The sequence below is a fragment of the Bos grunniens genome, chromosome 13 (assembly GCF_055505025.1).
Source record: "Bos grunniens cultivar Pamir isolate PY7600 chromosome 13, Bosgru_T2T1.0, whole genome shotgun sequence".
Lineage (NCBI taxonomy): Eukaryota > Metazoa > Chordata > Mammalia > Artiodactyla > Bovidae > Bos > Bos grunniens.
The window spans coordinates 77,087,699-77,110,066 of record NC_141177.1 but is presented as its reverse complement, the minus strand read 5'-3'; the positions used below and the strand labels follow the sequence as shown (position 1 = coordinate 77,110,066).

The 22,368-nt window shown below is 40.2% G+C and overlaps 1 protein-coding gene across 30 annotated transcripts in view; it reads right to left on the bottom strand.

Annotated features, from left to right (window-relative positions):
* TASP1 (taspase 1) overlaps positions 1-20,890 on the bottom strand; it is a 318,225-nt gene extending 297,335 nt beyond the window's left edge. For 24 of the 30 annotated variants that reach the window (XR_015138791.1, XR_015138798.1, XR_015138800.1 and 21 more), the window contains exons 1-4: positions 20,862-20,890; positions 8,203-8,421; positions 5,119-5,186; positions 3,173-3,241 (exon numbers count right to left, since the gene is read on the bottom strand). Coding sequence is in view for 7 of the 30 variants with exons in the window: in XM_086331220.1 (XP_086187346.1) it covers positions 3,173-3,241; positions 5,119-5,186; positions 8,203-8,347 (282 nt within the window). In the remaining 23 variants the exon portion in view is untranslated. Of the gene's footprint in view, positions 1-3,172; positions 3,242-5,118; positions 5,187-8,202; positions 8,422-9,443; positions 9,554-11,987; positions 13,065-13,329; positions 13,406-13,682; positions 15,717-20,861 lie in introns of those variants that run through there. The other 6 variants (XR_015138788.1, XM_086331229.1, XM_086331226.1 and 3 more) reach the window with 5 other exon arrangements.
* Positions 20,891-22,368: the final 1,478 nt, after the last annotated feature.

The window sequence follows — 22,368 nt, the reverse complement described above, 5'->3', positions numbered from 1 at the left end:
GCTGGGAGGGAAATCAGAAGTGTACTACCCAATGGATAGGAGTCACTTTCCCATCAGTTACAAAAAGAATCTTTAAAAAACAATAATGAAACAATGGGACCAAATCACTTTAACAATAAATTATTAAAATATGATCTATAAAACTGACCTTTTCATTTTCTTCACCACATTGTGAAGACAAGCAAAATGCACACTGGCATCCACATCTCATTTTCACCCTCACACTACCGAACACCTCTCATACGAGTGGCCACCTTCCCTCCCAAAACCCGGGAGAAGCTAGTCAGCTTCATAGGCAGGAACTTCCACACTCACCCTCCCAGCCCTCTGGCGCTTTGCAGTTGTCTGTCTTGGTGGGTGAGAAAAATGAAACCACCCAAGGGAATAAGATTCTAAGAAAAGCTCAAAAATGATTCGTTGAGGTGGACTGTATAAATTATAGAGGCCACCAAAACCCAACTTTTTTTATTATAAATTTTATTTCACATTGTCTCTTTCTCTTCTGGCATCAAGTTGAGGTCAATGTACTTTTCACTATTTAGGTAAGTGAAAATTTTCATATTTTTCAAAATACAAGGCCAGACATCCCTTCTGGCCAATAAGGACCATTAAACCCATTAAACCATTTCAATCCACAGTTAGCAAAGTCCTCAAGGAACTCAAACCCAGTGTAGCCACCTACCTAAGTGATAATGTAACAAGCAAGTTTAAAAAGTATGGTTTTCTTGAAGTCAAAAAGTATATCCCAAAGTCAAAAGACAAAGGTATGATGGTTGCCCATATTTATTTGATAATTAGGACAAAACTCAGCTCTGCTAAATAGATTGACCAGAACTAAGGATAAGTGGTTACTCTCAAATTAAACATAACAGTATAAGTGAGATTCTGGAACTTTTCAGTTGACTGAAAGGACTTAATATTGTTACTCTTATTTTTCTAAGTACAGAAAACATAAGAATCCAATTTTTATATACCCTTTCATTGATTCAAACTATTAGAATATGTCTTCAGTTAAACTCTTTATTTGAAGACCACCCTGTTCAAAGATGACGAATCACAATTATCCAAGGTGACAGCAACGGCAGGAGGCCGTATATGCATGACTTCCAACATAATTCTTAAGGTTCAGGAAAATTCCTCCAGTTAGTGGACCCTTAACCTTTAAACTACTAACATATATTTCAATCAAAGATTCCACATAAAAATGAATTTTTAAAGATAATTCATTGAAATTCTTCCACACACTTAATAATTAAAGGGAGGAAAATACACTAAACTCATTCAGGCCACAGTCCAGTCAAAATAATAGAACACATTTGTTTTTTAAAAAATCTTCATATCCACACTCTTAAAAACCACAGGTCATCGTTCAAAACTGTAAAGCTCATTCACATGTAACTCATTCCAAAATGTATTCTAAATCATTTTTAAGTATACATTAGTAAACTCTTTGAAAGTAGGATTGATTCATCATGGGGAAAAAAATGTAACAAAATATTCAGCATAAGTAGGACTTGAGAAAATTAAAGTTATTCTAAGATGAAAAGAAAAAGGAAAACTTAATTTTACTCAATTTTGTATTCATAGTTGCCCTTAAGGTATACACCCAGCTATGCATTAATCTCTCCCCAGGCCCACACTGGCTCCATGTACCTGTAACTTCAGGACACTGTCTTCTACACAAAGAAGTCATTTGCAATTAATAATTGAATTAAGTTAGATGAAGCTTCCTTTGTGTATATGCTTTGAGTAAAGGTAAGATTTGGTGGTAACCACATCAACCTTCTTCCTGGCACCACTTTTCCCCTTTTATCCACAACATACAATTAACTTTCCACAAATATTCACTTCACATATATCATTTCCAAAGCACCTCACAATAGTCATTATTGATAACAGTTATGAGTAGATTACCACATGCCTCATACTGTTCTAAGTGATTATCATACATTAAGTCCGTAAACCCTCACAACTCTGTAAAGCAGAAATTATCATCCTCATATCATAAATGTGTGAACTGAGCCAAGGACAGGCTGGGAGGTGCCCAGCGCTTTGTGGCTACCAAGTGGTAGAGAGCTAGTGTAGGATCAACCAGTCTCAACAGAAAGGGACCACATGCCCCCAGTCAGATGCCTCAGGCACCAAACTACATGCCCACCATCTGTATTCCCCTTCCGTGACCACATACCCTAGGACCAAGCTCAAAGTGTTAGCAAGAGAGTGTACAATCCACAGAGCATGATCCAAAGCAATGAATCAGGGAAACAAGGCTAGCACTTTTGGTAAACTCTGGGCAATCTTCACCGGTAAAAAGCAAGGCCTGGCATGACAGAGTAGGTGCCCTGCTAGTAGGAGCCTAATCCAGTCAACTGGGGACAGTCTTCTCTATCACCTCCTTCCTCAAACTCTTTGTTTTATCTTTAAGTCTCATTTGATTCCCCTAGCAATCTTCTCAAGCAAAAAACTATTCACTCACTGCCCTCTAAACTGACTTAACACTAATCTACCTTCTAAAAATTTGAGAAAAATAAGTCAGGCTTCTGAAGCCCTCAATATCTCCTGGACAAACTTATCCTCAGGGTCTAGATTAAGAGAACTGAGAGACCCTCATTCTGAAGTAGCAAGGATTACAGCAAACTTGAGAAACTCTTCACTGAATTCCTCAATGCCCACAATTAACTAGAGACCAACCTAACAATCACACTGGACAAGACACACCCAGCAGAGCACAGCTTCAGTGTATACATAGCCCACTGATACATTTGTGAGGAAACCTCTCCTTAAACTTGGGATACTTCTAGACAGTTGGAATTTTTTGTTTTCTAAACAACAGAATATATATTACTTTGAGAAGGTGTGAACTTCAGGAATTTTTCTTCTGAAAATATTAAGGAAATTCAAGCATCAAGCCACCAGTAACTTGTATTCATGAATCTCGCAAACCCAGGGGAAAAATTGAAATTTAACCAACTTCTTTATATGACTCAGAGAAGTCTCCAATAAGACAACCTAACAAGATTACAGACTGCTTCTTCATTCTTCTTTGTTAATACTGCTGGGAAACACTGCTCGTGTCATTGATGGCTGACTAAACAACAGTTTCATGTCATTTAAGAATAACGGACACAAACTCACAACTATTTTAAATGAAACAAATAGAGAAAAGAAATACCTCAAGCTCCACCAGGGCTGCAGTCACTGCATCTGTTGCAAGAGCACCAGCCTGTAGCTTTTCAATTGCCTATGAAACCAAGGAGCAAGGTTATTCATTGTGAAACCACAGCTTCTCAAACACACTCAGGAACTTTTCAAAGGCTTAAAGAAGTGTAAGAGACATTTAGAGTTAACAAAAATTGATCAGTACAGTTCCATTCCCTACTCCAAGAAATAAACTACTTAGATTTAAAGTAAGCAATTATTCAGGAAAACTAATGATATACCTAAACACAAACTGCAAGGAATTTAGTAAGTGAAAGGGCTTCATTCATCACAGGGCTGTTCACATAGCCTGAGAAATTATATGAATACCATTTTGAAATCTGAATTCATATTTTATTAGACTAAGCTAATAACTTCTTATTCCACCATTACTACTCTCCCTGTGTGTGTTAGGTGCTCAGTTGTGGCCAACCGTTTGCAACCCCATGGACTGTAGCCCACCAGGCTCCTCTGTCCATGGGATTCTCCAGGCAAGAATACTGGAGTGGGTAGCCATTCCCTTCTCCAGGGGAACTTCCTGACCCAGGGATCGAACCCAGGGCTCCCACACTGCAGACACATTCTTCACTGTCTGAGCCACCAGGGAAGTCCCTGCTACTCTCTCTACTCCAACTATAAAAAATAGTGACTCAGTCTCAAAGGCATTTCAGAATTCTTAGATGGAAGCATACTTTTGACAACAGCATTTGTGATTCCATAAGGTATTTTACATTGAGATTAAACATATAATATTATTTTGTAATATAATCTATAGAGAGTCAAGGTCACAAAATCACCTTGCTTCTTAGGTATAAATAAGACAGGAAAGAAAGAGAAGAAAAACTGATTTTTAAATGAATTATTGAAGCTCCAACTTAGTCAACAAAGATCAGAAACTAAGAACTGTATTCCTCAGGAAACTTTTGAGAAGTTCATTTATTGTATACATTAAGGAGTCTGGTTACACACTCTAAATGTATTATATACAGAACTATATTCCTATAAAGGTAATCCATTTCTTTTCAGATAACAAAAAGATTTTACACTTTGAAAAATAAGATTAAAAATATAAAATAGCTTAAAGAATATTTACCTTTATTATAATTTTTTAAAAGACAATGCAATCACTGTAACAAAATATTCTCATCCATTTATGAGATTTCATTCATAAGAAAAACCTTGGATCTCTAACTAAATATAATCCTCTTTAAATGGTAATAAATATAAATGAAAAGAGTGAGAAAGACCCCTATTTACTTGATACGCAGTGTCCAATTAACATTCGATTTGCATAAAAGGTAATGGAAGGTTTGCCTACAAGAGTATATAGTCAGGATCAAAATAAAAACAAACAATATTTCTTCCGAGTCCATTCCTGCCTCCACATTTAGCATTCAACAATTTAGCAAAACCTCAAAACCCAAAGATGAAAAAAAAGCACAACTGAGTACAAAGGCAAAGTTCAACTTCAGAATGACAATGAATTTGCTATGATACAAACTACGTGATGAGAAACAGAAGAAAACGATAATCTCCCTAAGAAAAACACTCATTTTAATTTTTTTATTATTTTTTTCTTCCCTTCATAGAAAGCCACATTGGCTGCCTTTGAGCTGTTTTCCCTACTCCTCCTATAGAGCTCAACACCGCTGCAAAGATTAAAAGGTATATGATTATGTGCCCACAATGCCAAAAATACGGACTTTGATCTGGGAAAGGAAAGAAAAGATCTAAACATGATTTGGAGAATAAAAAACACAAAACAAAACAAAAGACTCCACAAATATGAGCAAATTATTTTGTGGTCCAAGCCAAAGTCTGTCTTATAAATCAAACCTTAAAATTCTGAATTTCAAGGTAAAGCTGCTTTATGGTCAAAACTAAAATGTTTCAATCAGACAGAATACATTCTCTCCATACCTTTTGACAAGCTCTTTTGCATACATGCTTATATTCCTTGGCTTTGGATTCAGAATGATAACCTGCACCTGTAGTGGGGAAAAAAAAAAATCAATGGTTAACTATCATTAAGATATCAGAGACCTTGCTAACATTATACAAATAGTTCATGCAAACTGATGCTTTCTGAGTAACAAAAAAACTACTATCCTAAGTGTATGGACTCTTAATAACATAATCTTAAAAATCTTTCTACACCATAAGCGTTTTCAATACCATGCCTTATCTCCTTTTTCAAAAGCTATTTTCCTACCAGAGGCACCAGAAATAGCTTATGTTCCCAAAGAGGCTTCGCCAAGGTGACCTCTCCTCCTTTTGAAAACTTCCCCAAAGTTAAGAGTGTTTTTTAGAGGGAGTTGATAACCTAAGCAGTGTCAAGGGCAGAGTGCCTTTAATTTCCTCCCTGTTGAACTTTGGAAAGTCCTTGTCAGAATTCTTAAGAGTAACTTCAGAAAACTAGGTAGTTTTATTTAAAACTTGAAATGGACAGGTGTTACATCCTATCCACAACCACCACCAATATCACCTCTCCTACCCTAACTTCTCCATTCTTTCACCCCTGGAATGTAGCTCAGAGTGTCTGAAACACCAGGGATGATATATTCACCACTGCCTATCCTAATCACTCAGCAACTTCAAGAGAAAGGCTCTGAAATTTATTTCCCTAAAAGGATTAATACTTGCTTAGTTAGGGATCTGAGAATAAACTAGAAAGAAACCAAGAAAAGGCCTTTCATCAAAGTTCCTTAACTTGCTCTGAACCTCCGCCTCAGACCCCACTCCCAGTCCCCTTCTGGGCCCCAGAGGAGTACAACACAGGGAAGGTTAAAGAACTACATCTCTAATCTTCAGGCCTCCTCCTGTGAGGCTGCAGACTACAACACACACTTAGCCCATCTTTCCTCAATGCAGACAAAGAATGGGCCCAAGAAGCTATGGTTAACAGGCTCGAGGGAGTAGAAAATAAGTCCAAACAAGAGTCCATAAAACACGCAAATTCTAGTCCCATTTCTCAAAAGAACTCAAACTTCACAGAACCTGTGCCAATGTTTATGAGGACTCTCTTCATGGTTCTCTAATAAATGCCATCTTAGATCTCAGACCCCAACCTTGCAGCAGTATTTCCCACATGGGATACTGCAGCCAAATAGATAACTTTAGTGTGTGGATAGCAGCAGTAATGAACTTCCCTGACGGCTCAGTGGTAAAGAATCTGCCCGCCAATGCAAGAGACACAAGAGACACGGGTTCAATCCCTGGGTTGGGAAGATCCGCTGGAGGAGGAAATGGCAACCCGCTCCAGCATTCTTGCCTGGAAAATTCCATGGACAGAGGAGCCTGGTGGGCTACAGTTCACAGGGTCACAAAGAGACAAAAGTGAGCGATGAGCACAAACATGAAAAGTATAGGCAGTATACAGATCTAGGGAAAAAGCAAGAATCTACTATTCAAATGACTAAAATTTGGGCAAGTCTCCTTTAATATGAAAAAAAAAAAGCAAAAGTTTAAAAATCTCTACACTGGAATTGAAATTTTGTCCCTTAAATGTGGAAGGTATATAATGCTGCATAATCAATCGTTCTATTTGACCTTCTAAGAATTTAGAAGGGGAAAGTCATCCTTAATCCACACAATTTCCTGCCATAACCCAGACTTCCTCCTATTATAGCTGGTCCCAGCACCAGCTGTAAGAGTCACTGCCATCAGGTATGTGTCTGACATAGGAGGGAGTCTGCAATGACTGCCACAGAAGGCAACCCTTTCCAAATCATCAAATGTTCCGTGTTGTTACTGCTTACATATCTTAGGGCTTTCTTGCACATTTTTCAAACACTCGTCATGAATAAAATAACTCACTGGGTCCTGTGAAAGATGCACCACCAGCATGATGCAGTAGAAGGAACACTGGCCTGGGAATTTCAGTTGTTTCTATAAATTTACCTCATTTCTTTGAAAAATCATTTGAAAGAAAAGAAGACTGAACCTTTTGTTTGTTCACTGTTTGATTTTCCTGGATTCGATTCTGTAAGACTTCCCAACTTGTCTGTTCAGTTTAGCTATAGCCAAAGGTTAATGATCAGACAGAATGCCAGTCTGACAAAAAAGAAACAATGCCACTCACCCCACATCAAAGAAAAAGGGAGAGGAAAAAAAAAAAAGACCGGGGCAGAGCTGCACTGCCTGGAAACCCTTGATGTATCAGTGGTGGGGAGTCGGGGGTTGAACTTCACTGTGTCGTCTCAAGGTCCTCTGAAGCAGAAATCAGAGGCTGACGGAGCGCCAAAAGCACTAGAATGGGACTGGGGCCCACCTGATGGTTTCTCAGCCTGGCGCTACTGATTAGCTGTGTGCCTGAAGCCACTTAACCACGCTGGTTTTACGGTTCCTCATTTATAATATTAAGAAGGCAAAAACTACCTTTAAGATTGTATAAATTACACTCTAAGATGGACAAAGTCAAATATGGGGTGAGTAAAATTTTTTCCAACAGCTTTATTTTTAAAAACACAAACCAGAGTTTAAACAATTACTTTGTCTGGTTTTAACAACATCTAAATATATCTACTATATGGAGTAAAGGGCTTCCGAAGTGGCACTGGTGGTAACAGAATCTATTTGCCAATGCAGGTAAACGAAAAGATACAGGTTCGATCCGTGGGTGACGAAGATCCCCTGGCCGATGGCACGGCAACCCACTCCAGTTATGCTTGCCTGGAGAATCCCCAGGGACAGAGGAGCCTGGCAGGCTGTAAGTCCATAGGATCGCGAAGAGTCAGACATGACTTGAAGCGACTTAACAGGCACAGGCACACGGAGTAAAAGCACTAGAGGAGGTGAGTGACGGGGACAAAGGAGGTGCCGTCACTGTAAGACCCTCCACGCGGGGAGCTCAGGGGAGGCCTTCACTCTGTGCAAGTCAACCTGTGGTTCCAACTCCTCCTGCGGTGTCCCTCCCCAGATAGGAAACTCAGTTCCTGGTGTACTTCAAGGCAAAGGAAAGGAAAGCATTATTCTCATCTTCCGGCTCAGCTGCTCACAGCTTACCTGCATGCACCAACACAAAGCCCCCTCGCTTCTCTCTGTGGGACTGCTTCGCTTCCAACTCTTTCACTGTGGTTTTAACAGCCGAAACTTGAGATGATCTGGAAGGCAGCCCTTCTCCAGAACTCATCCCCTTCTCCATGGTCATTCTCCAAGATTACCATCTTCTACTGGGAAAAGTGCATACTTCCATCCGAAAGTAACTGCAGAAGAGGAATTACCCTAAAGGAAAACAGGCAAAGACGGCATGCATTTCTTTCCACTAACACACACGTATACAGATTTGCGCTCAGATAACTTTCAAGAAAACCCCTAATTTTAAAGTTATTTAACTGGGTAATACAAAGAATATAAAAAGGTTAGAATTTAAATCCCTTTATACACTGACAGGCCTTGAAGTCGTATAAACAAAGAACTGTTGTAAAAAGATTTCATGTTGAGTCCAAAAGATATTTTATCTTTCATTTTATCTACATTGAAGAAAACCTCATCTTAAATATCACTTTCTACTCTCTCCAAACCAAATGCTAATAACCTCTGGGACATTCTAGAACCATAAGCAGTGCTGGCAACATCACTGAGCCTTGATTTAAAGCCTAGATTGCTGCTTATTTCTTCCTCCAGCTTTATTGAGATATAATTGACATACACCCGTGGATAAGTTCAAGCAGTACAACCTGAGGATCTGATACACATATATACTGCAAAATGACTGCCACAAGGTTAGTTAACACATTAATCACCTCACGTAAGTACAATCTTTTGTGTGTGGTGAGAACATATAAGAGCTCAAGATTGCTGCTTGCTTAAAAAAATGAACCAACATACAGATTTACTTCTGCCTATAGAGACCTTTTTATGAAAAACAGTTTAATGCTTCAGAGTTCAATGTAAAACAAACACTAACAAATTTATAAGACTAAAGCACAAAATTAAAATAATACTTGTACAAATACTTATTCATTTTCATAAAGGCATTATTTCTGAGGTTCTCAAAAGATAAACAATAAAACAAATTACAAGCAACATATGCCACAAAGCTTCTAATTTTTCTCACAAGTTCACAAGCTTCTCACAATCTTGACTTAATAACAATAATGACGGTAAAACACACTTCAGACTGGGGAAAAATGAATCGTTTGAAAAATCAACAGAGATTTGAAGAAAAACAAAAACAATCCCAAAGTCACGTGATTGAAACTACTTAAACACCTAGATTCACACTCTAAGGTAAAAATCTGTACCTTAGTCTAAATTGAGGAACGGGGAGGGACACAAGGCTTTAAGAGTGACAGCCAACCAGTTCAAAAGAATAGTGTCACGCAAAGTGTGGCCCACAAACTAGTGCTGGTGACCAGTCTGCAAGAGATTATTTTTTATTCATATACCAACTGTCTTACATCCACGTTTTCAATAAACAATGACAGTGTTTGTAATTCTTTTCTATTTCCCCAAGTTTTGTTTACAATTATGTATTTTTATAATCTATTTAATAAAACAATTAAAACCATCTATAAAAACTGGAGATTCACAAGGAAAAGACTCAAAGTACAAAAGGCACATTAATTCACTCTAAAACTTACATCTTCCAGTGGTATACTTTTGAAATAATTTTATCTGCTACATCAGATAAAAACATGAGCTTTTACTTTTATCTTTCACAGTTTTCTTTTGAGATTTTTGTGGTATTCTGTTTTGTTTTTGCATTTTATGAAAGTAATGGTCAACAATGGATTGAAAAAATTTTAAGTTGGTTCTTCACACAGGAGATGGTCTGGAAGCACTCTGTGTGTGCATGCATGCATGGTAAGTCACCTCAGTCATGTGGGACTCTTTGCAAGCCCATGGATTGTAGCCCGCCAGGCTCCTCTGTCCATGGGATTCTCCAGGCAAGAATACTGGAGTGGGTTGCCATGCCCTCCTCCAGGGGATCTTCCCAACCCAGGGACTGAACCCACATCTGTTATGTCTCCTGTATTGGCAGGCAGGTTCCATACCACTAACACCACCTGAGAAGCCCAATATTGTATTTTAACTTCCTTTAATTCCTGGTTAAAAAGAATCCATTTAATTATTATTATGTATCACTTATTTTAAAGGACAAATAATTTAAAATCATATATATATAATTTGCTGTTGTATTAAAATGTTTACATATATCATAAATTTTTATTATAAAAGAGTACTGAAGTTTATTAAATAACAGTAAGTTATAATGCCTGCTTTTGTTTTGTAGTGATAAGTATCTCTCTGAGGATGGATTTTCTTCCAACTGCTTCACAAGGGTCTGCCTCAATTACCTTTACTTGACTTCGGTTATTTCTCTGAGATAGGTTACTATTTATTTCTGTGTCAGTTGACAAAGTCAGTTTAAATGATTAGCAGTTTATCTTCCAGTCTATATAGGCCATGATGCCTGACCAAGTCATGAAATGAGCTTGGGCCCACTAGACCCACAAACAGCTGTGTGAAAACTCAGGCTTCGGAAAATTCAAAGCTTCAGTTCAAATGAAAACACATCCAAGCCGTATGAGTTATAAAACCTTCTCTGACTCACTGTCATCAGATGCATTTTTTTTTCATGAATAACAAATTAGAACATCTACATATTATAACAAATAACGTTTGATGTAATAGGCATTTTTAATATATGTGAGAGATTTGCTTGCTTCTCAAGCTTGTCTGAAAAAAATTAAATGTGGAAGATGAATAAATATGCTGTTTCTTGAGCAATCTACCATCTCTCAGAGACTAGTTGAAATTTATTTATTTAACAAACCATGTCATCTCTCTAAACTCCTCCAAAACTGCTGGCCCCAAAGTTCTGCAGCACTGGGAAAGGAACTCAAGTAGACAGGCTAGCCAATGTACAACTCTGGCCTCCAACTTCCAATGGTTACTGGAATATTTTTAATTCAATTAGAAATGAAGCAATTTCTACTCCAACACCAGTTTTTGTTTAACTCAGAACCCATTAAAAGTCTGACATTCATAACAGAACTCCAGCAAATGTCCCAAAAAAGACACAAAAGGCAGAAGGGGGCAAGTGAGCAAATCCCAGTTCACAGAAGAACTATATAACAACTTAAACAGATCAAAAGATGCTAAACCTCACTCAAAAGAAAAAGGCAAAATAAAACTACACTCACGTATCAGCTGGACTGGCCAAGTTAAAGAGTCATTCTCACATGTTGCAAGGAGTAGCACAGAATACAACAACAAGGTCAATTTGGTAAAATCAACCAAAATTACAAACATACACTGAAGGATAGTCTGTAATGGTAAAGATATAGACCAACAGTATGTCTTGATAAAAAAGTAGTTAAAAATAAAAGCAGCTCTTAGAAAAAATGAGAACTTTATTGATACACAAATATGAAATAACCAATGTTGAAGATATTTTGGTAAGCAAAAAAGGCATGGTACAGAAACGTATGCAGTACCATATTTTGAGGGAGACAAGAAAAAAAAATACAACTAAATATATACACAAAGTGCAATCTGGAAGAATACATCAAAAATTAGCACAATAGTAGTTACCAAAAGACCTGGGTGACTGGTGGACAAAGGTGAAATGCAAATTCCACTATTCACCATTGTGCATCTTTTGATTTTGAACAATCTGAATGTATTACTTAAAAACAAAAAATGTTTTCATTCATTTATTTCTTTATGAGAACACAAGATAACTAGCCAAGTTCAGGTCTCAAAATAGGGCAAGCCAGTGAGATCCCACTTTAGTAAGAGGAGAAATGTCATATTCTGAAGGTTCTCAACACTCAACCCACCTAGAGAAGGAACAGACAAAAACACGGCCCGTCAACAATACTGGCTGAGAGGTCAGTATTTTGGTTTTGTTTTTTTGGATCTTGAACTTCTAGGGCCACATAAACCACAGATAACCCTAAATTTAAAAAAAATAAAACTGTTATTTGATCTCTACAGTTGAAACTAAGGAGTAAAAAATAAATCATGTAGATTGACATCAGATATCCCTGTGATATTTTTATCACATTTGTAGTCATTATTACAAATAATTATTTGAAATGGATGAATCATATTCACACCAATACACTGATCCATAAAGAAAATGTTTAACACTTCAGCTAAGTCTTTGAGATAACAGTCAACACAAAAAGTTTCCAATCAAAGATGCATAAGCATGTTATAGCTTTACACAACAGAAAACAATTTTATGCATCATTTTTATAATGCCTGTGTTCCTGAATGATAAGTCTGAATATGGACATTCTGCAACTTCCTATCGGTGATGGTAGTAAAATTCATTTTATTATATCTAAAAAACACTGGCATCATATGTGAAATGAATCGCCAATCCAGGTTCGATGCGTGATACAGGGTGCTCAGGGCTGGTGCACTGGGATGACCCAGAGGGATGGTACAGGGAGGGAGGTGGGAGGGGGGTTCAGGATGGGGAACACATGTACACCGTGGCAGATTCATGTTGATGTATGGCAAAACCAATACAATATTGTAACTAGCCTCCAATTAAAATAAATAAATTTATATTAAAATAAGTAAAAAATAAAAAACACTGGCAATGTGTCCATCCTCTGCAACAGTAGCTTGAAAAGTAAACATAAAGTTACTGTGTGTGTGTGTGTGTGTTAAGTTGCTTCAGTAGTGTCTGACTCCTTGTGATCCCATGGACTGTAGCCCACCAGGATCCTCTGTCCAGGGGATTCTCCAAGCAAGAACACTGGAGTGGTCTGCCATGACCTCCTCCAGGGGATCTTCCCGACCCAGGGACTGAACCTCTATCTCTTACGTCTCCTGCGTTGGAAGGCAAGTTCCTTACCACCAGCACCATTGGGAAGCCCAGAGTTGCCACATGACCCAGCAATCCCACTCCTAGGTATACATTCATTAGAACTGAAAACACATCCACACAAAAACTTGTACATGGATGTTTATAGCAGAACTATCCATAACAGTCAGAAAGTGGGAACAACTCAAATGTCCATAAGCAGACCTTGGTTAAACAAAATGTGGTATATTTAGACAATGGAACATTATAGAGCCATAAAAAGGAATGGAGGGTTGATACACACTATGGCATGAATGAACCATGAAAACAATGAAAGAAGTCAGACAAAACCGGCCACATACATTTCACAATGAAAGAAGTAAGACACAAAAGGCCACGTATGTTTCCATTTATATGAAATGTCCAGAGTAGGCATATCTAAAAAGATAGAAAGTAGATTAGTGGTTGCCTTGGGCTGGAAGGACAGAGGAGAATTCAGGAGTGACTGCTAATGGGGGCAGGATTTCTTTGGGGGAGGGGCAATAAAAATGTTCTAAAATTGGCTGTGGTCATGGTTGCATGGTATTTAGTCTCAATAACTACCAATGAATTGTACACTTTACATGGGTAATAATATGATAAATGAATTTTATCTTAATAAAACTGTTGCAGGGGGAGGGTGTATTTTTTTCTTCCCAATAAATTGTATCTTTACCTGTAAGATGTATCTTCTCCAAGTTACCAAACCTAATGGTGTCTTTGAACATAGTCTTCAGCTTGCAGCCTTTGATTCTCTAGATGTCCTGTTCTCCTTGGCAAGCATGCCAATTGACTATCCTAGCTCTTCAAGGCCCCTTTGATGACCCCTCCCAGCTTTGTTTTCTTGCCTGACTTTCAAACAGAATGTCCAAACGCATAAGTCTAAAATGCCTCCTTCAGCAACTTCATTCAGTATCAAGCTTTCAAAACGATCCCTTCGGTAAACCAGATGATTCCTAACTCTGTCTCTTAAGCTCTAGCCATAAGTCTCCTGGAGAGCTCAACCTGGATCCTCCAAACTCTTAGCCTACCAAAAACAAATTCACCTTTCCCCAGAAATCTAATTCTTTCTACATTACACCTTACTTTTAATAGCCCAATCCTTTCCAAACTCACCTTATTGGCATCTTGGACTCTGCCCAGTTTCCAAATCCTATAGATTTCTTCTCAAGCATTTAACTTCCTTTTTCCTACTGCCTTGACCTTTGCTCAGCTCACATACCTCTTAGCGTGTTACAGAAAGCATATTAACTTTTCTCCCCAAATCCATGCTGTCGTAAAACAATCATCTACAAAAGGCTGCCAAAGTAAATCTCATAAAGGACAATGCCAATTAAGACAAATAGCATGCCAAAAGACATGAGCAGGCAATACATAAAAGAGGAAATATAAACTGGATAGCCAATATTAAAGAAAGAATATTCAAAGAAATACAGAAAAAGATAAAAAAACTAACTAGCACTGTACTGCCATCAAAAACTGATGTAACCAGTTTGAAATGGAATGTGTCAGAAAGCATCAAGAGCCTTAAAATGTATGATGTTGTATATACCCTCTCCAGAGATACTTCATATATGAACTAGCCAACACAGACACAAATAATAGTCTCGCAAATCCCTCTAAGAGTACTGGGAGACTAGAGAAGAGGGAGGGGCAAGGATGAAAGGGAAACTTGATTTTTCTCTATCTAATAACTTTTTATATTTGATTTTTTTTTTTAAACTGGGTACCAGTAATGCTGAAGAAGCTGAAGTTGAACAGTTCTATGAAGACCTACAAGACCTTCTAGAACTAACACCCAAAAAACATGTCCTTTTCATTATTGGGGACTGGAATGCAAAAGTAGGAGTCAAGAAACACCTGGAGTAACGAGCAAATTTGGCCTTGGAGTATGGAATGAAGCAGGGCAAAGGCTAATAGAGGTTTGCCAAGAGAATGCACTGGTCATAGCAAACACCCTCTTCCAACAACACAAGAGAAGACTCAACACATGGACATCACCAGATGGTCAACACCAAAGTCAGACTGATTATATTCTTTGCAGCCAAAGAAGCTCTATACAGTCTGCAAAAACAAGACCAGGAGCTGTCTGTGGCTCAGATCATGAACTCTTATTGCCAAATTCAGACTTAAATTGAAGAAAGTAGGGAAAACCATTTGACCATTCAGGTATGACCTAAATCAAATCACTTAAGATTATAAAGTGGAAGTGAGACATAGATTTAAGGGACTAGATCTGATAGAAAGAGTGCCTGATGAACTATGGAATGAGGTTCGTGACATTGTACAGGAGACAGGGATCAAGACCATCCCCATGGAAAAGAAATGCAAAAAAGCAAAATGGCTGTCTGGGGAGGCCTTACAAATAGCTGAGAAAAGAAGAGAAGCGAAAAGCAAAGGAGAAAAGGAAAGATACACCCATCTGAATGCAGAGTTCCAAAGAATAGCAAGGAGAGATAAGAAAGCCTTCCTCAGCGATCAATGCAAAGAAATAGAGGAAAACAGAATGGGAAAGACTAGAGATCTCTTCAAGAAAATTAGAGATACCAAGGGAACATTTCATGCAAAGATGGGCTCGATAAAGGACAGAAATGGTATGGACCTAGCAGAAGCAGAAGATATTAAGAAGAGGTGGCAAGAATACACAGAAGAACTGTACAAAAAAGATTTTCACGGCCCAGATAATCACGATGGTGTAATCACTCACCTAGAGCCAGACATCCTGGAATGTGAAGTCAAGTGGGCTTAGGAAGCATCACTACGAACAAAGCTAGTGGAGGTGATGGAATTCCAGTTGAGCTATTTTAAATCCTGAAAGATGATGCTGTGAAAGTGCTGCACGCAATATGCCAGCAAATTTGGAAAACTCATCAGTGGCCACAGGACTGGAAAAGGTCAGTTTTCATTCCAATCCCAAAGAAAGGCAATGCCAAAGAATGCTCAAACTACCACACAATTGCACTCATCTCACCAACCTAATTAGCATATTCAAAAGCAGAGACATTACTTTGCCAACAAAGGTCTGTCTAGTCAAGGCGATGGTTTTTTCAGTGGTTATGTATGGATGTGAGAGTTGGACTGTGAAGAAAGCTGAGCACTGAACAATTGATGCTTTTGAACTGTGGTGTTGGAGAAGCCTCTTGAGTCCCCTGGACTGCAAGGAGATCCAACCAGTCCATTCTAAAGGAGATCAGTCCTGGGTGTTCTTTGGAAAGACTGATGCTAAAGCTGAAACTCCAATACTTTGGCCACCTCATGCAAAGAGTTGACTCATTGGAAAAGACTCTGATACTGGGAGGGACTGGGGGCAGGAAGAGAAGAGGACGACAGAGGATGACATGGCTGGATGGCATCACCGACTCGATGGACATGAGTTTGAGTGAACTCCAGGAGTTGCTAATGGACAGGGAGGCCTGGCGTGCTGCGATTCATGGGGTCGCAAAGACTCGGACACGACTCAGCAACTGAACTGAACTGAACTGTACTGTACTCATCTTACACGCTAGTAAAGTAATGCTTAAAATTCTCCAAGCTAGGCTTCAGCAATACGTGAACCCTGAACTTCCAGATGTTCAAGCTCGATTTAGAAAAGGCAGAGGAACCAGAGATCAAATTGCCAACATCCACTGGATCATCAAAAAGCAAGAGAGTTCCAGAAAACATCTATTTCTGCTTTATTGACTATGTCAAAGCCTTTGACTGTGTGGATCACAATAAACTGTGGAAAATTCTGAAAGAGATGGGAATACCAGACCACCTGACCTGCCTCTTGAGAAACCTATATGCAGGTCTGGAAGCAACAGTTAGAACTGGACATGGAACAACAGACTGGTTCCAAATAGGAAAAGGAGTACATCAAGGCTGTATATTGTCACCCTGCTTATTTAACTTCTATGCAGAGTACATCATGAGAAACGCTGGGCTGGAGGAAGAATAAGCTGGAGTCAAGATTGCCAGGAGAAATATCAATAACCTCAGATATGCAGATGATACCACCCTTATGGCAGAAAGTGAAGAGGAACTAAGGAGCCTCTTGATGACAGTGAAAGAGGAGAGTGAAAAAGTTGGCTTAAAGCTCAACATTCAAAAAACTAAGATCATGGCATCTTGTCCCATCACTTCATGGAAAATAGATGGGGAAACAGTGGAAACAGTGTCAGACTTTATTTTGGGGGGCTCCAAAATCACTGCAGATGGTGATTGCAGCCATGAAATTAAAAGATGCTTACTCCTTGGAAGGAAAATTATGACCAACCTAGATAACATATAAAAAGCAGAGACATTACTTTGCCAACAAAGGTCCGTCTAGTCAAAGCTATGGTTTTTCCAGTGGTCGTGTATGGATGTGAGAGTTGGACTGTGAAGAAAGCTGAGCACTGAAGAATTGATGCTTTTGAACTGTGGTGTTGGAGAAGATTCTTGAGAGTCCCTTGGACTACAAGGAGATCCAACCAGTCCTTCCTAAAGATCAGTCCTGGGTGTTCATTGGAAGGAATGATGCTGAAGCTGCAACTCAATACTTTGGCCACCTCATGTGAAGAGCTTACTCATTGGAAATGACCCTGATGCTGGGAGGGACTGGGGGCAGGAAGAGAAGGGGATGACAGAGGATGAGATGGCTGGATGGCATCACTGACTCAACGGACATGGGTTTGGGTAGGCTCCAGGAGTTGGTGATGGACAGGGAGGCCTGGCGTGCTGCGATTCATGGGGTCGCAAAGAGTCGGACATGACTGAGCAACTGAACTGAACTGATTTACTAAAAGAGAAGATTTAAGTTCGCTGTCTCTGTGAACAAGATGAATGTACGTTAACTTGATTATCAAGGCCAGAAGAGAAATTCAGAATAAAACACTGTTTTTGCTTCAGGGACTTTCATGGCACTGATTTAAGGTCTAAATCTTGACTCCATTTCTCTCAAATATTGTTTCATATTCCTACAGCATATGATGACACTATTTCTTTTTTTTTCAGCCATTTAGAAGACTTCCACATGTCGTGTTTGCCTCTGGTGTTGAAGGTTTTCACTCTAGGTTTACTGAGCCTTTTAGAAGCAGTTGAAGGAGGAAGGAAGTCATGGAATCCATTCATCTTACAGCAAAGGCTTTTAGAGAAATCCAGCCCTTAAGCTATAGCAGCTGATGAAGCGATTTGTTGCTCTTATTATGAGACTGAAGCTTTAATTCCTCATTAAATAAGCTCCAAAACATACTTATTTCATCTTTAACCCAGTAATTCCACTTCTGAGGACACTTTCTACCAAAATAATTTTAAATACAGAAAAAGCTTTATGCCTTTTAAGCTGTGTTTAACATAGGATAATTTAGAAAAACAAAAATCTCGGAGTGACTTAAATACCTAACTTAGACAATCTATGTATTTATGGTCAACTGTTTGTTTTGTTTTTTTTTTAAAGGTGCCAAAGGTCATTCAATGGGGAAAAGACAGTCTTTTCAACAAACGATGCTGGGAAAACTGGAGAGTCACATGCACAAGAATAAAATTGGACTCCTACCTCACACCATATACAAAAATTAACTCTACATAGATCAAGACCTAAATGTAAGAGCTAAAACTACATAAAACTTACGGGAAAAAAAAGAGTAAACCTTCATGAACTTGGATTTGGCAATGATTTTACACATAACACCAAAAGCACAAACAACAACAAAACCCACAGATAAACGGGACTGCACCAAAATTTTTAACTTTTGCACTTCAAGGAACACCATTCAAGGAAGTGAAAAGATACTCCACAAAATGGCAGGGGGTGGGGGGATGGAATGGAAGAAATATTGCAAATCTGAAAGGGGACTTGTGTCCAGACTATATACAGAACTCATACAACTTAAAATTTTCTTTAAAAAAAATTTTAATTCAATTTAAAAATGGGCAAAGGAATTGAATGGACATTTCTCCAAAGACATATAAAAGACCAGTAAGCACAAAGAAAAGATACTCGACATTATCAGACATCAAGGGTATGCAAATCAAAACTACAAGATGCCATTTCCCAACCAACAGAAGGCTATAATCAAAAAGACAGAATAAATACCAGCAAGGATAAGCAGAAATCAGAACCCTTATATCCCGCTTGTGCAGGCCACCCTGGAAGACACCTGGCAGTTCTCAAAAAGATAAACAGTTCCCACATGACCCAGCAATTTCATTCCTAGGTATACAGCTAAGAAAACTGAAGACACGCGTTCACACAAAAACTTGTACCTGGATGTTTATAGCAGAATTATTCATAACAGTCAAGAACTGGAAACAATCCAAAGGTTCATCAACTGATGATGGATAAACAAAATGTGGCATATTTATATAATGAATATTATTCGACCATAAAAAGAAGGCTAAGTCCTAATACATAATACAAGTGGATGTACCTTGAAAACACTATTCTGAGTGAAAGAAGGCAAGACAACAAAAAGCCCCATATTGTATGATTCCATTTACATGAAATGTCCAGAATAGGAAAATCCATAGACACAAAGTAGACTCCTGGTTGCCAAAAGATGGGGGAACAAGGGGAAAGGAGATCTAATGAGAAGCAACTGTAATGTGTACAGAGTTTTTTTGAAGGTGATGAAAACGTCATGGAATTAGATACTGATAATGGGTGCACAACTTTGTGAATATACTAAAAGCCACTGAAATTTAAATTTAAAAGGGTGGAATTTTATAATATCTCAAAAAATTCATGCAACAGACGCAATGTACAAAACATATGCTTCTTAGCGATAATCGTATTTTATATACACTATAATCCTAAGTGGGCTTCCCCTGTGGCTCAGCTGGTAAAGAATCCACCTGCAATGTGGGAGACCTGGGTTCGATCCTGGGTTGGGAAGATCCCCTGGAGAAGGGAAAGGCTACCCACTCCAGTATTCTGGCCTGGAGAATTCCATGGACTGTAGAGTCCATGGGGTTGCAAAGAGTCAGACAGGACTGAGCGACTTTCACTTTCACAATCTTATGTAGGTTAAGTATATGCAACTTTTTAAAACGTAGAAAGATCAAAATGCTGGGCTGGTGGAATCACAGATGATCTCTTCTTAAATATTTCTGCATTTTCCAAATATTCGTTAATAAGCATGCACTGCTTTTTTATAAGTGCGGGGGGGGGGGGGGTGGGGAGAGGCGAGCTTTATTCAAACACAAAAGCAAATTATTAAACTCCCAAGTGTATAAAAATTCCTTAGTTTCTTGTACAGTGATCCCAGTCACACGGTCCCCAAAAATACTTGGCATTCCCCTTCCCTCCCCTCCAGAGGCGAATGAAGCTGATCTCCCTCCTCCCGGAAACACGATGCCCTCTATTTCCAAGGCACCTCCAATTCCTGTTCCCCACCCTCCTCTCAGGTTACTCCTGCTCCATCCTCTAGGTCCTTTCCTCTCCCTTCTCCAGCTAAGCAGTAAACGCTAACTTCCCGCGGGGCTCTAACACACTACGGGGCTGCTCCGCCCCGACCGGCTACACACGCCCGGGGCGCACACTCCCGGCTCTCCCGGAACCTGGAACTCGGAGAAACCGCAGCCCGAGACCGCACCGAGCGTGAGGGACTGCCAAGACCCCCTCCCCCAAAACAGCCGGCCCCTTCCCCGCAGAGGGGAGGAGACCGCCGGGCCGCAGCCGCTGGGAGAGGGCGCCGGGACGGGCCCCACGCGCGACCAGGGCTCGGAGACGAGGCACGCCTCGGGTCCCGTCCTCCGGCACCGCCCCCGGCGAGGAGCATCCTGCGCGCCGCCCGCCCCCGGCCCAGAGAGCACGTCCTGGGGACCGCGCGGCGCCGGGGAAGAGAGAGCGCGCGGCGGCCGCAGCCGCGCGGACAGCGTGAGGAGGGACACTCACCCGCATCAGCCCAGAGCCCTCAGAGCACCGGAAGTAGCCACCCGCCCGTTGCCAGGGTGAGGAAGCGGGGGTGACGTCAAGCTCCCCCATTGGGTCCGAGCGCAGCCACGTGTCCGGAAGCAGCCGCCCACAGGCGGCTCTGCCCCGCCCCCTATTCTGGCGCGGCTCACCTGGCCGCAGAGGTGCCGGGAAGACCCCACCTGGAGCCGCCTTTTGAGCTGCGCAAGCGCCCTCGCCTGTCTCTCCCAGCCCCTTAATGGGCCGGAAGGCTGTGATCTTCTGATCAGAGTGGTCGGTATCCTAGCAACGTGATGTCAAATTAAACCAGTCGCCACTTACTGAGGTGTCACTGACAAGCTTAATTTCATCCAATCCTTGCAGCCCTCCCCTCCCCACTACACCGTAGGGATATCTAGAGTTCTGCCTGAATTACACGTGGGAGACAGTGGCTAGCCTTGCTCTGGGGAGAATGAAAGTGGGAGTGGCCTTTCTTTTACCATCTAGCATCTAAAACCAAGACCTATTGATAGTAACATGTAATCTCTTTCATGTTTCTTGTAACTATTAACATGAATCATCTACCATGTAACCACCATTAAACCTATTCTGTACTTAATAGTTTTCAAAGTGTGGCCCTCACCTGAGCAGCTTCAGCATCACATGGAATCTTACCAAAAATATGGATTCTTGAGCCACACCTCAGACTTCCTCAGTCAGAAACTTTGGGTTTTCTACGGGCGTAACAGGGCCCTGCGGGGCTCCTGGGCATGGAGGACTTTTTGTCCCCCATTCTGTACCTAAGACTCTCCTCCATGACCTTCTCCGAGTTCAAAAGGGCAGGATAGTTGCTGATCAAAGGAGAAACAGCAAGGAAACCACCTGAGGCAAGGTTAAAGAGACCAGAGGGGGTCTTCAAGATTAGGAGAGGACCACCTAGGACCCTGCACACACCCTAATCTTGTCAGCAACCCCACCCTTTTGAAACTGCAGAAGAAGAAAAGAAGACTCTATTATCTTGATCCTTATCACATACTCTTTCCTGACTTTATGACCTCTCCCTGCTCACCAGTGAGGTGGACACAGTTCTTGAGACCTACTGGGTTTCCCCTTTGCCTGACGATGTAATAAAACCACTCTTTCCTTCCCCTCTATAATTCTATTTCTATATTTCTGTTTGGCATTGATGCACAGAGAGCCAAGATTTGGGCAATAGTTTAGGACCCAAAGATCTGTTTTAACAAGCCATCCAAGTGATTCAGACGCACCTAAAATTTGAGAACCACTGAACCAGAGGGACTTTCTCTTTAGCCTAACTGCAGAGGTGGAATGGGGAGAGTGATGGAAGGAGTACCTCCAGAAAGGGGAGCCATAAAGACATGTACTGCCAGCAATCAAGAATGGAAGTCGGGAAGACAGTCTGGGGCTAGTATGGGAGTGAGACAGCAGAACGGATTCCCCTGGAATTCCTAGATGAAAGTATGTGTTAAATGTACAGGAAAGACTTCTC